The sequence below is a fragment of the Silene latifolia genome, chromosome 6 (genome assembly GCF_048544455.1).
Source record: "Silene latifolia isolate original U9 population chromosome 6, ASM4854445v1, whole genome shotgun sequence".
In the NCBI taxonomy this organism is placed as follows: Eukaryota; Viridiplantae; Streptophyta; class Magnoliopsida; order Caryophyllales; family Caryophyllaceae; genus Silene; species Silene latifolia.
In genome coordinates, this window is record NC_133531.1 from 115,847,014 (window position 1) to 115,865,444 (window position 18,431).

At 38.6% G+C, this 18,431-nt stretch overlaps 1 protein-coding gene across 1 annotated transcript; it reads right to left on the reverse strand.

The window, feature by feature from the left end:
• Window positions 1-320: 320 nt before the first annotated feature.
• LOC141588530 (uncharacterized) lies at window positions 321-5,171 on the reverse strand. The gene is made up of 4 exons (XM_074409968.1): window positions 4,956-5,171; window positions 4,699-4,872; window positions 4,159-4,644; window positions 321-914 (listed from the first exon to the last, which is right to left on the reverse strand). Exons 1-4 carry the CDS (start codon window positions 5,169-5,171, stop codon window positions 321-323), a joined length of 1,470 nt encoding a protein of 489 aa, XP_074266069.1.
• Window positions 5,172-18,431: the final 13,260 nt, after the last annotated feature.

Below are 18,431 nucleotides of genomic sequence, written 5' to 3' on the forward strand. Positions count from 1 at the left end.
TATGTTAATAAAAATAAAATGATATTATCTTAGGCTGAAATGTAACCATAATAACAATCCTTATTTTTTTCCGTTAAAATATAAGTATATTAAGGAAAAAACGTCACCATACATCAAGTAGAGCGGTGGTCAATAGACCCATCACGAACTACTTAAACCAGACTATCAAAAGCCCACAAAACCAGGCCCGAATAAAAAGACCATGACCAGCTAGATAAATAAGACATGCCTAATTTGTAACTGGTCAACAAAATCAGGAAACATTATCTACTCAACTCATCATCGTCTCAACCTCTCATCTGCCTCCTTCTATACTTCAATCAACTGCAATTTATCATCCTCTCTATCAGATCTCTGTCCCGAACCCCCACGAGCTCAGGGAAGTTCAAGGTACGCCGTGTTACTTCTTTAATAATCAAATTCACAACCTTCGCTGGGTTGAGGAGTGTTAATTCATGTTTACACAAATTCCGCTGTCTCCAAATGCAGTAAATACAGACATTTAGGAGGGCGTTGATTATGCCTTTTCTTATCCCAGAACCATTCAACTTTCTTCTCCAGTCCGTGGGAGCATCAGGTGGAATAGCCTCTCCAATCAGATCGCCAATGAGGGAGATAACTCTGGAGCTGTACTCACATTCAAAGAATAGGTGAGAAGCAGTCTCTGATCCATTACCACATATTGCACAGGTATCATCTTCACTAATCCCTAAATTGTGTAGTTTTGCCTTGGTGTTTAAAGCATTGTGGAAATATATCCACGCTAAGAAACCATGCTTAGGAGCAGTGTATTTATTCCAGACGAGACTCTGCCATTGAACATGTTCCCCTTTGCTTCTGATGAAATCATAACCTTTGGCTATATAATATTCCCGTCCCTTATCAGTTGTCCAAATATTCTGTTGGTAGGAATCCTGGTAAAGAGATTTAACTTGACAAATTGTCCTCCATGACCAGCTAGAGTTTCTTGGTAATAACAATCCTTAGTTTGTCTTAAAAATAGCAACAATTAAGTGAGAAATGTGACCACTCTAAAAGATGTTATACAGGATTTGAAGGAATGTTATAATGGCAACATTTATGCATGGACGCGATGACATAAGACAATAGGTGACAATGTAACCATGTTAGCTTATGTTGCTACACACTAAGATGGTAAAATTGTGACATATTCTCCTTTTTAGGCATTTTCAGGTGATAAAATTTGAACACAAACAAATATGTGACCATGTTTATGAAAAGATGTTATGCATGATTTGAAAGAATGTTGTAGTGGCACCATTTCGCAGATTTTATTCCAAGTAAATACCCTGAAAGATCAGTACCTATGACAAGAGCAACCAAATTTGCAACTTCGATTAAAATGGTAACATTGTACGCTAAAATGGTAATATAATATGACTGACTGTATAAACTTTTCAAACTAAATTTGCATCTTATATTCGTCATGTTATGTTTATCTTCATATTCCTCAATAATCTTCATCTAAAATTGAATCAACAACACCATGCTCCAAATTTTCATCTAAAATATTGCCCTAAAATCTCATCAACAAAGATAACAACTTAAGGAAGAAAGAACAAACCTTTACTCATCAACATCATCACAAAATCACCGTCATTACCATCAACCAATACAACATCATAGGCCTCAATATCAATAATTTCATCTTGTACGACTAGATTATATACCTCCTCTATCCATGTTTTTAATTTTTTTTTTGGATTTAGATGAAAATTTGGAAGGGATTTGGTGTTGTTGTTTCTTCAATTTTAGATGAAGATTTTACAAAAAAATAATATGAAGATTTGGGAGGTAAAATTGTGTTTGAATTTTGGAGCATTGATGCATGTAGAGAAAGAGATGATGGCACGTCAAAAAGGAATGAAAGATTGTGATGTGGTGGTGTTTCTAATGCATAATTGTCTCTTACCCTACATAATATAATATTAAGCTATTGTACACCCTATATTCACATAAACAATAAACAATAAACACTGCTCAAATAAAATTCGGCACATATTGTTACAAAATGCTACTATTCGCTCCGTCTCTATCTTGTGACGGATAACGTCCGTCATAAATAAGAATTTGTGATAAGATAATGGACATTTTTTATTTTTGGTATTCTGATTAAATACACTAATTAGTATTCTGTTTTAAGTGAGGTTATAAAAAAATATATGTTCTTACATATTCGGAATTAGTTCTTTTCAATAGGCATCAAAAAATGATGGCGCTGAGATCCCACGTTATATTATTGAGATCAATTTAGGTGTAAATTTGTAGTTAATCCCAGTTACATAACTATTAGTACAAAGAGATGTTTTTAGTCCCTTCACACCGTATGAATATCGGTTATAAATAGCAGAGGTCCATTTATTAATTAGGTAAAAAAAAGATGGAAAATAGGTTCCATAAATTTATGATTTTGGTAATTACTACTCTGATAAATTAAAGTCCAACTTTTATGTATTAATATTACAATTTACTTTTATAAGTTAGATCAAGTCCTACTTTATCATAAAACACTCTATGTTATAAAATAATAATAAAATCTATGAAAAAAAAAGAGTTATATTTTTTTACTTCACTCCTTTAATAATAACATTGGCTTCTACCTTACAATTAGCTTATAGTATTAAAATCTCTAAGTAACATAAAAATAAAAGACTCCTAATAATCAGATAATTCTAGGCGAATATAAACTTGATTATTGGATTTGATCTATGGACAAAAATTGTAACAGTCTGTAATGGACCGGATTCAGTCACCTTTGTCCCCATCATTTATTAGTATTTTCTATTTTTTGCAATGAATATTTTAATTAAAGGTAAATAAATGATTAGGGCAGAGAGTAAATTTTTAGCACTAAGTTACCAAACACAAATGGCGGATTATGTGAGTAATACAGATGAATCTATACAATAATATAAAAAGCCTAGATTGAGCAATTGTTGAAGCGACACATGGTGTAATACTACGTTTTTTTAAGTCTGTTACTCGGCCGAATATGACTTACTAGGCCGAGTAATGCGTCGTGTGTTTCTAGTCAGGCTACTGTCCAGGAATACTCGGCCGAGTATGGGAATACTAGACCGAGTAAGGGATACCCGGCCGAGTATACTCTATACTCGACCGAGTATCCGGTCTGACGGGATTTACTTCCGCGGTTTCATTTAGAGATGATTAGAGTTATAAAACGGGATTTACAGTTTCACTTTTACTTTTTACAAAATCTAAACCTTCAGACGTAACTCTAATCACTTCTAATCTCTCTCAAGATCGTGAATTGCTCGTGGGCCCTGTCCATTCCTCTCTTGCGTTGATTATGTCGGTAAGCCACTAGTCCTCTGAGTTTTGTCAGTTTGTCTTTTAGGGTTTACCCTAGTTTTGTGATTTCGGGGAAAAGGGATTTTGTGCATGATTGTGATTGGATTGTATGGTTATTGTTAGGTGGAGATTTCGTAGAAGAGCCGTTCTAGCTTTCTTGATTGACTTGTATCAGATTTGTGCTAAGGTAGGGTTTCCCTACTCAGTTGATTGTATAACTGATTTAAGATGCATTGTTGTGATTTAATTGATATGATTAATATTGTTGGTTGATTGTTGTTGGTGGATTGGAGTATGGAGTATTGGAGTTGAGATGGTTTGATGATGTTTGCGAGGTGCGTCCTCGGCTGAGTGAAGTCACTTGCGGGAGTGGCTTCACGCCCTTTATTCACCCTTTGTGGAACCCGCCACAAGGGGAGATGTGCACATTAATGAACATGGGTTATCTCTCGTGTGATGAGCGGGGCTTAGGTAGGCAAGGCTGCGATCCCACACTGGCGGTGAGGATTATCTGTTGCGGCAGTAATCTGGCAGGGCTACACACTTTTTTTTGCAAGAAAAGCAAGACCATTTTATTCATCCATAAAGGGAATAAAGAGGCCAATCTTACAAAGTATAACCAACTAACTTCCAAATAGCTTAAGATCTAAAAGAATCTAGAATTTCATCCTCATAGGAGGAATGATGAGCATATAATAATCTTATGCTAACTAAATATTGGACTCTCCTCACAATATAGTCCTCATTATGTTCAATATCTCAAAAAATACGTGAATTCCGTTCTTCCTAGATGCTATAAGCTAAGGCTGTAAGACAACTTGATACCCACTGAACTTTCCAATGACGTCTAATCCTCCTGCCAGCTAACCAATAAAGCTCTCTGCTTAAACTATCAGTCCGTCCTCTAAGCTTCATCCACTGTAGTAATCTATGCCATATTTGAGTAGCAAACGGACATTTGAAAAATAAATGCTGATGAGACTCATTTGCAGCTTTACAAAGAGTGCAACGGTTGACCATATGTAGTCCCTTGTGATTCAGTTTATCTATGGTGGCTAGTTTGTGCTGCATAGCCAGGACCACCAGCATACTATGCTTAGGAAGAGAAACCCTATTCCAGACAGCCTTCACCCAACTGAGTCTTCTATCATGTTCCCTCAGCTGCTCGTAAATTAAGCTTAGCTTCAATTTTCCTCCTGTAACAAAACTGGACAGTAAGGTACGAGCATTATCTCTACTACCAGTCTTCTCCAATAACGGGTCTCTAATCCTCAAAATGCTCTTCCAACTTTCAGAGTGGAAGCTTTTGACCTACATTGTCAAAAAACTATTTTGTTTGATGTTGTAAGTGTGGTTCCAGAGAACCCAGGAACTGTCAGAATGATTCTCAATAGCCCAAATCCACTTACAGAGTATGCATTTGTTCCAGGCCAAAATCTCTTTGATGTTAAACCCACCTTCAATATGTGGCTTGCAGCAAGAAGTCCAACTCTTCATGATAAGCTTTCGTTGACCCTCCACAGTACCCCAGAGAAATTCCTGCAAAAGTTAGTTACAAGTTTAATAACACCCTTAGGAATCAGTAAAGTGGAACACCAGAATTATTCCAAGCCAAACATCACTGTGTTAATCAAACTAATATTGCCAGCATAGGATAACTTATAGTTTGCCCAGTGATGAAGAGCTTTTTGGATTTTGTTCAACAGATCAGCAAACATCTCTTTGTTTAACCTCCCTTCATTAAGGGGAACACCCAAATACTTGAAAGGGAACTCCCCCTGCACATAGTTAGTCTCCTCCAGTATAGCATGCTGTATATCCTCAGACACACCACCCATATAGATGTTTGTTTTTTCTGGGTTTGCATATAACCCAGATGATTAAGCAAAAACATCCAGAGTCTGAGTAACTTCCTTAACTGATGGAACATCACCACGAACAAAAAGCATCAAATCATCTGCAAAGATGAGATGATTCAATCCCATTCTTCCACATTTAGGATGATAGGAGACCCGTGGTTGAGTATGAATACGTCTAAGTAGCCTGGAAAGAATCTCCATGCTCATTACAAATAAGAAGGGTGATAATGGATCCTCTTGTCTCAAACCACAGTCCCCTTTAAAGAAGCCAACAGTATCACCATTAATTTTTAAGTTGAACCAAGTGAAAGTGATGCAATCCATAATCCATTTTTGAAATTGAGGAGGAAAGTTAAATTTCTGTAGCATCTGCTCAATAAAAATCCATTGCAGGGAATCAAATGCTTTTCTGATATCAACTTTGATTAAGCATCTTGGTGAAATCCCTTGATTAAGTATCTTGGTGAAATCCCTTGTTGCCCATATCCCTTAACCAATGATTGAGTGAGCATTATATTTTCGAATATACTTCTTCTTTTCACAAAAGCCCTTTACTCCTTCCCTATAATCTCAGGTAAGACTACCTTAAGTCTGTCACATAAGATCTTACTTATTGTTTTGTATAGAACTGTACAACAAGCAATAGGCCTATAGTCCATGACAGTATTAACCACTTGCTTCTTTGGGATTAAAGCAAGTAGGGTAGTATTAGCTTGCTTTGGCATGGTGCCCTTCTTAAAGAACTCTTGAATAGCTGAACAGAAATCAATCTTGATGATGTCCCAGTTGGTCTTAAAGTATTGAGCAGAAAAGCTATCTTGTCCTGGACTTTTATAAGAACCCATGGAAAAAAGAGCTTTCCTAATTTCACCTTCAGTGATCTCCCTACACAAGGAGCCCCAGTCATGTTCCTGAATTGTTTGCCCCTCAATAATGACAGAGTCAAGAGACACAATATCCTTTTTCTGACCTAATAGCCACTGATAGTACTCCACAAAAGCAGTATTCACCTCAGATAATCCCTCTCTAATAGTACCATGAATGTCCTGAATTCTTCCAACGAGGCTTTGATGTTTCTTAGCAGCAATTCTAGAGAAGAATTAACTAGTAGGTGCATCATTAAACTTGACATCCTTAATTTTGGCTCTTTGCTGAATGGAACTCCGTTCAGTTTTCCTGAAAGTGAGATAGGTCTGCAACAGAATATTTTCTTGCTCAATAAGAAAAGAATCAAGGGGATGCTGCTGAAGTTTCATCTGGCATTCCTCTAGACATTTCCTAGCATCTGAGACTCTCTTTGTTAACCCAGAGTAGCTAGTTCTATGCAATTCAATAAGATGTTTCCTAACATTCTTTAACTTTGCAAAGAGCTTGAACATCTGGTTACCCTTAACTGGGATGTCCCATGCTTGCAGAACAGTAGATCTATAATCTTTATGCTCTTCCCAGCAATTTAAGTAACTAAATTTTCTTCTTATAACATAAGTTTCATGAATATCAACCAATAAAGGGGAGTGATCAGATATCCCAGCTGGTAGAATCTGAACATGAGTGGAAGGATAGTGAACTAACCATGAAGGGTTAGTTAGGACCCTATCCAACCTCGACCACACTCTATCATTAGATTCCCTTTTGTTGGTCCAAGTATGTTCACAGCCAAAACTATTTATATCCTCCAAAGTACAATCCAACAAACACTTGTTAAAAGCCAGAATTTCAGAGACAGAGGGAGGATTGGGTCCAATTCTTTCCCATATTTCCTTAACAATGTTGAAATCCCCCAAAACAATCCAGTTTGTAACAGAACTAGCCAAACCTCTTAGCTCATCCCATAGCCGTTCTCTATGGCTAGCATCATTACTAGCATAGATAAAAGTAACAAAAAGTTTTTGATGAGAAATATGATGCAAGAGCTCAAGGTGATCAATCAGTTGATCATGTATTTGAGAAGAGACAACTGTAAACTTCCTATTGTCCAAAAAAAACCCATATTCTTCCATTGTAATGGTGAGAATAGTTATTCATTACAGAATATAAAGGAAAAGTCCTAGAAATAGCAGCAAAATTATTTGATTTAACCCTAGTTTCCAAAAGCCCTAAAACTTCAATTTTATTCATAGCCAGATAGCTCCTAACCTCCATCTGCTTTATTGGGGTCATTGAGACCTCTTCTATTCCAAGAAGAGATAATCATTTCCCTGGGTCTGGTGGCTCCTCTGCCTGAGGGACCACCAAATTATTGTCCCCTGAACTGCTGTCTGTGTGCAATACAGAAAAGCTATTGCTCACAGGAATTCCATTCTGTCCACTGTCAGCTGATACCTCAGTCCCTGCATCAGACAAGTTAATAACCTCAACAACATCAGTGTCATGTTGACATAGCACATTGCATTCTTGACCCTCCTCTTTCTCATCAGATGGAGAATTAACTTCTAAAACACCAGGAGAGGAGCCTAGTCCAAGACATTCCGAGCTCACCCCTGAAGTTTTAGTAGAGAATTCTTCACCTGACTTAGGAGGAATATGGCCCCCTGGACAACTGGGTTGTGAGGAATATTAACCTGAACAGGCCTATATTCTTGAACCACCTTCTTTTTAATCTCAGCAAGGTTTTGATTGATCTTTGTGAATTTGCATTTCTCTTTAACATGACCCAATTTCATGCAACAGTGACAGTAATATGGTAACCATTCGTATATTATCCTTTGTTGCATTTCACCATGGTATGGAGAAGATAATGTGACTGAAGTAGGTAGTGTTCCAGCCACATCAACCTCTACCAGAACTCTAGCAAATGAGAGTTTGGATTTGAATGTAGTGGGCAAATCTGCAAAGAGGGGTTTATCCACAACACTAGCCATCTTACTAAGCACCTTTTCTGACCATATAAAAGGATCCAAGTTAGGGAATAAAACCCAAGCAGGGACGACTGATACACTATCCATTTCCTTCAGTATCTTATTCATGTCATCCTCAGAGAAAAACCTGAAACTGTACCACCCCTTCTTATAATATTGAACTATAGGTCTGGTGACAGTATTCCAGTTTTTCAGAACAAACTCATCCATTTGCTGTATCTTTGGTTTGGATCCCAGAAAATTACCCATGAGCGTATTCTTCTAAAATTTGATCTCCTCTACAACATCCTCCTCATCCACCTCAACTTTCTGAGAATCAGCAGTTTTATCACAATAGAACAAACTCATCCCTGGTTTAGGTTTAGTAACAGACGTCCATGTTTTTGTAATTCCTATACCCAGATCAGTAATTGGCTGTCTAGCAATTGGAGGGTTACTACTAGCAGGTAATTCCTCAGTATTAACAGGTTTATCTAATAATCCAGTAAGATTTAGCAATTGGCCAACAGTAGTAGAAGGGATTATACCTGAAGTTCCTTGTTCTGATGAAGGATCAAATTGAACCTCTCTTTCATCACCAATTTGAGTAACAGAAGTATCATCATGCTCAGAAATTGTTTATACAACGGCAGTATGATCATCAGTAACAGAATTCTTATTGCGAGCTCGAGTTTTTGCCATGGTTTCAAGCTGAAAATAAAGAAAAATTAACGTGTTTTTGTTATTTTCAGGGTTTGCTTGAAGAAGAAGCTTTCTCTCTTTCCATGACTAAAATCTCTTAATGGTATTGGTTTTATGTCATAGGGCTATACACTTTAGTGTGTAGTCAGTTACGAGATGTGATTGGGAGCTGGAGATTGGTTATGGAACAACTGTTTTGTCTTTGTTGTAGTTTGTCTTATTTTGATTATGCAGTGAACTGACCCGTTGTTGTTTTGTAAATCTGTGGTGATCCATTCAGGGATGGTGAGCAGATTGTGATAGGTGATGAATGTATTTAGCTATGGGGACGAGATGGGGAGTCATCACTTCGAGTCTAGCTTCCGCTGTTACGAGATTAGCTGTTTTGTTTTCAGTTGTTGCGTTCAATAAACTTTACTTTTGGTTTGGTTTTGGAACTATGTAAACATTAATTTTATATACTTTAATAAATGTTGTGTAATGGTTTCTTTTGATATACTATCCTCGGGCAACCTAGATGGTAATAGTCTCTCATGCTAGGGTGGTCCTTGGTAAGGTACCTTGGTATGTGGGGGTGTTACAAAGTGGTATCAGAGCGACGATTCTGGAACCTAAAACCAATGAACCTAATGAATGTAGGGAGTCTAAATAAAATGAACCCGGGGAGAGTTATTTGGTGCTACCGCAGAGACTTGGGAGACGTCCCAAAGTCGCATTGAGGCCCTTACAATTTTGAGCCGGTCAATATGGGGGTGTCTTGGGAATTGTTATGTGTTTGGAGTAGTGTGTGTGGTACTTGTAGTTGTGGTTTTGTGAAGTTGTTATTGGAAGAAATGAGAAGGTGAATTGCGTAGTTGAACATGATAGATTTTGAGCATGATATATGATTTATTTACCTGGCATTTGGAAGGGTAGTAAAGTGTTGAGTATTGAATTGCATGTTTAAGTATGTTATCGTAGGTATATGGCTCATTTTTGGCATGACTCGGCCGAGCAGGGAGAGTAGGGGATACTCGGCCGAGTAACCAAGCACTCGACCGAGTGTTCGTTATTGAGTACGTAGCAGTAGCTACTGGTTGTGATCACTCGGGCGAGTAATAGGCATACTCGATCGAGTGACGATCATACTCGACCGAGTATGTTTTCTGTGTTTTTGAGGTTGGCTACTGGAGTGAAATACTCGGTCGAGTAGTAGCATTACTCGACCGAGTAATCCATACTCGACCGAATGTTTCACCGTACTCGGCCGAGTACTTCTTTGGTGGAGGGTTTTGTTTATTTTGAGTGATGCGCAACCGCTAAGTGTTCACAAATTAAGATGTGGTCGTTGGTCACGGTTGAATCAAAACACAATTTATAGCTTAACAAGCAACTCTACAATTAGTAAAGAGGCAAGTAAAGGTCGGATCCCAAGGGACGGGAGTTGAAATGAGATTTCTATTGTAACTAGCGGTGTCTAAGGGGTGTCACAAATTGGGCTGATGTAGAAGGTTACTAAACTAGAATAACAATGAAAATAAACAAGCAAGATGAATAAAAAGGGGTGTAAACAATTGATTAAAGGCACTAGGGTGTCATGGGATCATAGGGGAATCATGGGATATGATCATACAAACATGTTCTCAAATTATAAGCAAGCAATTATTGTTGTGATGGATTGAGTTGGGTTATATCTTACAATCCTAGGAAAGTTTGGGTCCCGGAGCCGAATCGATTAGATTGTACAACACCTACAAGTCGACTTAATCTTCCCTACTCAACAACATGCATGGTCTAATGAGACTCGAGTTGGGTTATGTCTTACAAGTCTCATTGAAAAGATAGGAGATGATAGTAAATGCAAGGATTCATAGGCTTAGCATTTCATCAAGTATAACATGTGCATGAGTTGAGATCAAAACAAGCAAGCAAATAAAACATGAAAGCATATTAATTTAAGCATGAATCATTCCCCATGTTGGTTTCCCTTAATCACCCATTAACCCTAGCTAAGAGACTACTCACTCATTATCATGTTGATCATGCTAGCAAGATTGTCAATCATACCAACAATATGAAACATGATGAATAAATGAAAGTAATTAACAATAATTAAAAAGGGATTAAGAGATTATACCTACTAATGATTCCAATAATAAAGCAAGAATAATAGAAGTACTTGAATGCTAGATTGAGAGGTTGTCAATCTCCCAATAATAACCCAAATAATCTTCAATTACCCAAAATAAAGGATGAACAAAAGAGAGATTAAAGAACTAAAACTTGGATTAAAACTTGATTAATACTTGATTACAATATTGAAGAGAGATTTGATTGATATTAACTACACTAATTATTGATAAGAAGAACATGCTCCTCTAATTAGCCTAATGGGGTATTTATAGTGAAAATTAGGGAGGATGCATTAGGGTTAACTAAAGGCTAAACTAGTAATTACACTTTTTAAGTTGAGCAAGGAGGACCCGGTATTTTCAAAGAGAAGGGCTTCTCTTTTCGTAGCTTGAAGAAGACAATCCGTGCTGTGAAGAAATACGGGCGGAATAAGGTCGGGACGGACGGATTTGGGCGGTGGAATTCGAGCGGATTCTGAGGAATCCGGACGGATTGTTGAGGGGGAATCCGAGCGGATTCAGGCACGGGACGCTCGGATTGTGCATGGGCTGGACGGGCGGATTGTTGACAATCCGCTCGGATTGTCAGTCAGCATAGTAACTTCTTCTTTTCTTCCCTTTTCTTCATAAATTCCTTGGGGATTTCCTTGGGGACTCAAGGATCTTTCCTCAACATTGCTCTTCTACTATGATATGTACAAAGGCCTTCTAATCTTGTCTCTCCTTGATGCTTGGTCATTGAATTCGATCAATTTAGTCTTGTTTTGCCATGAAAATGCAAGATTCTTGCTCCTTTCCTACCAAGGGATCAAAATCTCAAAGAATATGCAAAACAAAGAACTAAAGATAAGAAATGACCCAAATAAGCACTAAAAAGCATGGAAACAAGGCTAATTCGGGGGCTAAATATGCGCCAATTATGGTCACATCAAATATCCCCAAACCAAACCTTTGCTCGTCCCGAGTAAAGAGGTGACAAAGACTAGGACCAATACTAACCTATCCTAATAATATAGCCGATATGAGACAATTAGCGGGTCTCACTCCGCCCCTTCAACTCACAACAAGACAACCATGAGGTAGGATGCCTTCTTGCAAGGCAAGGTGGGTCTTGCCAAAATGACGACACATCCAAACATTAAGCACACAAAAACACATAATGGATGCATCTACAAAAAGAATAGCCACTCCCTCATCAAGTGGCGGAAATTATCTACAAGGGAAGCAATTCAAGGGTACACAATCCTTCATAGATGCAATTTGTTCAAACTACTAAGCCTAGAAGGATACCAATAAATCACCTCCAAGTTGTGTCAAGCTAGGGTACCTTTGTCCTCAATCGTTAAATGCTTTTGTCAAGAATAGACTCCCTATGGTGTTAGAAACACTGGAGGATCGCGGAATTCCCCCTCTTGCCTAGACAAGAAGAAGGGTCGTCCCCTCTCTACCATGCACAAAAATGGATACGGTGGATAAAGGGATCGATAGATATTTGAGTTTCTCTTTGGGAGTTTGCTTTTGTTTTTGTTTTTCCCCCCAATTTCTTGTGGCATTTGACATTTGAGAACACTTTCTTTGCCATTTCTTTTTGATTTTTGGCATTTCAATACTTGACAATTTTTTTGCATTTCTTTTTGAACATTTTCAAAGTCACCCCAATTAGTAACGAGGGTGCCTTGTATTTGAAGCTTAGGAGTTCTATTTTTGCTTTTTTTTTCATTTGATGCATTTTTGCAAACTTTCTTTCACTTTTCATTTCATTGAACTCAAATTGATTTCTTTTTGTGCCCATTCCCTTTTGTTGACAAAATGTGGTAGAACATGGATGATGGATGTATGGGTGCATGGTTTCAAGGGTCACCTTGGAATAAACGGTAGACAAGGAGTTATCACACCACAAGGTACTCTTGACTCGGCCTTAAACCATGGGTCAAAGGATACTAGCATGACACATCCTAGGGTGTTTTACAAGCATTCTAACAAGCAAAGTCTTAAGAAGAAAAAGCATCTACTAGGGCCTATATACACTTGTCAAGCTTCCCAAGTAGACGGTTTCACAAAATTTTTCTAACATGCAACTACATGCCATGATGCAACTAGCATATAAACATCCTAATGCATATGATTCTACCAACTAATATGACAAACAATCTCAATGCAAGTCCTAGATTCACATTGTTATACCGCATCAATCAAAATAAAGCCACATAGTCATTAACATAAAGAGGAAAAAGGAGATTGGAAAGATCATACCATGTGGTCTTCAATATCCTCATGTCTCGGATGTGGCGTAGTCAATCAATGTGAACAAGGATAAAACAAACACAATATATACAAGACAATATATACAAAGGAAATGAACTTGTTTTTGGGTTTTCAATTTTTTCAATTTTTATGAGTTTTTTTTTTGAATAAGAGTTAAATGTTAGAATTCCCATCCCCACACTAATATGGGCATTGTCCTCAATGGCCAAAATGATGGAAATTATGCAAAGATGATGCATGATTTCTATACTAAATGCAATCTACACTAAGCTACACTACATGATGCATGGTTTTTGTTATGACGGAGAGGATAATTTAGATTACCTCCCGTTGCGTATGCATTAACTTCCCCAAACCGAGTGAGACACTATTGCTAATGTCAAAGGATGGGTATAGTTCATGCACACACTATGCTATGCATGAAACTAATTTGTCATTTTGGATTTTACAAATGGGAACAATAAAATAAGAACACCTCAATGGTACCGAGGTGTGAGTCCTTTGATGTTGCTAGGACTAAACTAACAATGATCAAAATGAAATAAAATACAAAGAGATATAGACAAACCATGGGAGTGTAGGAGTCTCCAAGGCTTGCTAGTCTTCCATCATGCTATCATCATCATCACTTCCCTCATGAGAAGTGGTCACATTGCCACTTTCCTTGTCATTTGCTTCTTCACTTTCATCTTCATCTTCACCATTTCTTTCTCCATCTCCACTTGCATCTTCCTCAATATTATCATCAACTTCTTCATCATTTCCAACAACCTCATTGTCTCCCACCACGTCCCTAGATGCACCCGGAAATAAGACTTCTCTATCCGCCCAACTAGGCAAAGGACAAGATGGATCAAGGAGTCCTTGCCTAGCTAGATGTAGGAGGGGAGGATATTGAGCCAAATACGCATTTTTCCGATCTTCATGGGCTTGCTTGTGCATTGCTTGCATGAGGAGAGTCACATAGTCTTTCCCAATTTCAATTCCTTCCGGTTTGAACTCTTCATACTCAAAGGGGTAAGGTGGTATGACAATGGAAGAGGAGGGAGCTTCAAGATCACCCTTTTGTTGTTGAATGATATACTCGGCTTCTTCGGAAAGGGGAAGTAGATAATTGGTTCGGTGGACGCTTAGGCAACAAATCTTCGAGGGCAAGGTGAATGATCTAGCTTCACTAGTTAGCCATCCATACTTAGTGTCAAGGGGGTTTTGAGCAACCCACTTGAACTTGTGAATCATAATATGCATATCAATAAGATGGCCACCTTCCTTTGCTTTGTACTTGCTATCCTTATTGAAGTTAGGATCAAAGTGCTTAGCTAGGACCGTGACTAGGCCGCCATTGACAATAACGGTCGTTCCCTTCTTCCCATTATCAACATTAAGCCATCTATCTACCAAGAGCCTCAAAGAATTGTAAGGCTTGGTATGAATTCTTCCGATATTCAAAGCCGATTCAAGGAGAATAAAATCAAGTCTTGTGAAATGATTGGTGTCTTTCCTAGCAATTATGGTATTTCCCACAACCTTGTGCCATACTCTTATGCCCGGATGATGGACCAAAAGAGCACGACATGCATGAAAATCCTCAAATTTCTTCCCGGAGATTGCCTCCCAAAGAGGCTCGGGGTCATACTTTCCATAATGCTTAAGATAACTCGATTCATCACTAAGACCCAAAATTTCACCTAATTCCGTAAAGGTAATGCGTCTACTAACATTAGCTAGACGAAACTCGAGATTTTCTCTATTCTCAACTTTGGTGACTTTCAAAGAACTTAAAAATTCCAAGACAAGGGAGGGGTATGTCAATTCCTTTGTTTCAAACAATTTCTTCAACCCCATGGCTTTGAAAAAGGCTTTTGTTTGTTCAAGAACACCCAATTTTTCCAAGGTATCTTCACATATGAATTTGGTGGATTGAATAGATTTCATAGCAAACTTGACAAAGGTATTTCTATGGGTATCGGAAATAAAAGTTACCTCCGGATAATGCAAAAGTTGATTAATTACCGGAGTAGAAGATGTTGATGGTCCCATAGAAGGTTGTTGTTGTTGTTGCACTTCCAAGTTTGGTGTTGCTACCACCATAGCCAAAGCTTTCTTTGTTTGAATAGCCTTTTGCCTTTGTGAGAGTGCCTTAGCCTTTGGTGCCTTTGTTGCCTTTGTTGCACCCTTAGTCCTTGCCATTGATGAGCTTAACCAAGAAAAGAGTGAAAAATCTTCAATTTGTAGTATGCCCAAATCGATTTGAAGGTGAAAGGCTTTGCCTTTATGAAAACAAAAATCGACTCAAAGGTTGAAGATTTTTTTCTTGGTTTTGATTTTTGTTGAAGATGGAGTGATTGATTTGTTGATGGAAGGATGGTTTGATTTGTTTTTGTTGAATGTTGTTGAGGGTTTTTGTTTTTATGATGGAGAGGATGAGGGTTTTGATGTTGTGGGTAGTGTTTATGAATGAATGAATGAATGAATGAAGGTGGGAGGGGTTTTAAAGAAACCGAAAATTTCAAAACTGCAGGGGCAATCCGTGCGGATTAGGCTCAATCCGTGCGGTATCTGCTTCTTCTACCTTTGCAAAAACTCGCCTAAAGACGGGCGGATTTGGTACAATCCGCTCGGATTTGATGAACACGGGACGGGCGGATTTCTCTAAAGACGGACGGATTTCTGTCCAGAGAAATTTGCTTGTTTTCCTCAGCTGCAAAGACGGACGTCTTTTTCCCAGGACGGACGGATTCTTCAAGACGGGCGGATTTTCAGAAATCCGCTCGGATTCTTTAACAGTCAAGAAAATTTCAAAATTCAGCTCAGTTCAAGACGGGAGTCTTTTCTGCAGGACGCTCGGATTGCATAAGACGGGCGGATTCTTGGGAATCCGCTCGGATTCTTCCCCTATGTACACGGATTCAGTTCCACCCGTGCACAGCGCATTTCCCTTTATCATTCTTCCATTCTTTCTTTCAAGTCTTGTGTTCTTCATTGTGGGGGCACTACTAAGGCATGGATAGCCTAGGCAATTGCCATCCCCACACTAAGGTAAAGCACTACACATCAATTGAAATTGTTAGTCCCTCCCTCACTTCTCTCTTACATGACAATTATTTTGATCAAAGTAAATAAAAATCCAAAGATGACAAAAATGCAATACAAGAATTGAAATGTAAGTTAGGGAGTTAGAAATATTTACAAGTGGTGGTTTAGGGAGGACTCCACCAAACTCTCATTCTTGATGAGATGTCAAGGGGGCATGTTCAAAGTGTTGTTGATGTTGCTCAACACCTTGAAAAAGTAATCAAAAGCTTGTTCATTATTATGGTAGAGGTCCTCAATAGACCGTGGCCCTTGTTGTTGATCATGATCAATGGCATGTCCAATGTAGGGATTAAAAATCCCTTCAAATTCGTCGTCCCAAAGACCACAAACTTCATTGAGTTGCTTATTGAAAATCTCTTGCTTAGATGGAGACAATTCTCCCAATTCCTTCTCTTGGCCAATGAGGCCATCCTCTTCTTCCTTGGTTGATTTTGATGAGCTTTGCAAGCTCTCCTTGTCACAATTCACTTGCTCTTTGAATGGAGCATCTTCAACTTTCTTCTTCCATTGGAGTTCCGATTTCTTCCTTTCATCTTTTCGGCTATAATGATCAATCATGAAACATGGCTCATGCAAACGAGGAGCTCTCATAGTCTTGTCAAGATTAAAAGTTATGCTTTCATCTCCCACTTCTAGAGTGAGCTCTCCATGTTTCACATCAATCACCGCACCCGCGGTGTGTAGGAAAGGTCTTCCTAGGATGATTGGAATATTGGAATCTTCCTCCATATCAACAATGACAAAGTCCACCGGGATGAAAAACTTCCCAATTCGCACGGGGACATTTTCCCATATCCCTAACGGTGTCTTCGTCGATCTATCGGCCATTTGGAGTGTGATGTTGGTGCATTTAAGCTCTCCCATCCCCAACCTTTTACTCACCGAGTACGGCATGACACTCACACTAGCCCCTAGATCACATAAGGCTTTGTTGATTGTTGTGTCGCCAATGGTACACGGTATTGAGAAGCTTCCCGGATCCTTTAACTTTGGAGGTGAACTCCCTTGAAGTATTGCACTACTCACCTTAGTGAAGGCGATAGTCTCAAGTTTCCGGATCGACTTCTTCTTTGTGAGGATATCTTTCATGTACTTCGCATAGGCCGGAACGTGATTGATTAATTCCGTGAAAGGAATTGAGACTTCTAAATTCTTCACAATTTCCATGAACTTTCCAAGTTGATCATCAAATTTGGGCTTGGCTTGACGACTTGGAAAAGGAAGTCTAATCACAATGGGCTCCTTCTCTTTGGCCTTGTCTTCATTTTTCTTTGAACTTTCTTCTTTTGATGATTCTCCATCTTTGGAGTTTTGCACAATTTCTTCCTTTTCACTAGCTTCCACAACTTCATCCTCAACTTGCTTCTTCGGTGCTTCATACCTTGTACCACTTCTCAAGTGAATGGCACTAACCGTTTCATGTCTAGGGGGATTACTTTGAGGTGGTAATTGCCCCTTTTGTCTTTGTGAGCTTGAAGATGCTAGTTGAGTCAATTGTGTTTCCAACATCTTGGTGTGAGCTAGAATGTTGTTGATGGTGGTTTCTTTTGCTTGGCTATCTTTTTGCATTTGGGTGAAAAATTCTTGTTGATTCTTTTGCATTTGGAGGACCGCTTTTTGGACATCAAAACCTTGGTCATTTTGGTGATTGTATGGATTTTGATTTTGGTAACCTTGGTTTTGATTGTAAAAGGGTCTTTGATTTTGGTTTCTCATGGGTGGTGGAGTGTATGTTGTTTGAGGGTTTTGAACATTTTGGCTTTTGTATGAGAGATTTGGATGGAACTTGGTGTTCTCATTGTAAAAATTTGAATAAGGGGTACCACTCTTGTAAGCTTGGAAAGCATTAACTTGTTCGGTTGTTCCCCTACACTCACTTGGGTCATGTCCCAAAGTTCCACAATTCTCACATATCCCACTTGGGATTGATGAGGATGCCGTCATGGCATTGACATGATGCTTCGATGATTTTGAGTTTTCTTCAAGTCTAGCCATAGCTTGTTCAAACTTCAAGTTGATTGTGTCAATGTGAGCACTAAGTTGAGCACCCAATTGAGTAACGGAGTCCACTTCATGCTTTCCTCCTCTAGTAGCCTTGCGGGGTCTACTATATTGTGAGTTATGGACCGCCATTTCCTCAATCTTGTTCCATGTTTGATTGTCATCAACTTCGGTGAACATTCCATTTGATCCCATATTGAGAATGTTGCTAGAATCTTCATATAAAC

Excerpts from the sequence above, each read along its gene's own strand:
- LOC141588530 (XM_074409968.1), bottom strand. The coding sequence starts at position 5,171 with ATGGGTGGTGTGTCTGAGGATATACAGCATGCTATACTGGAGGAGACT. Across the intron at positions 4,873-4,955 it reads ATATTAGTTTGATTAACACA|GAATTTCTCTGGGGTACTGT; the intron begins GTGATGTTTGGC and ends TAACTTTTGCAG. Across the intron at positions 4,645-4,698 it reads ATCATTCTGACAGTTCCTGG|GTCAAAAGCTTCCACTCTGA; the intron begins GTTCTCTGGAAC and ends TTGACAATGTAG.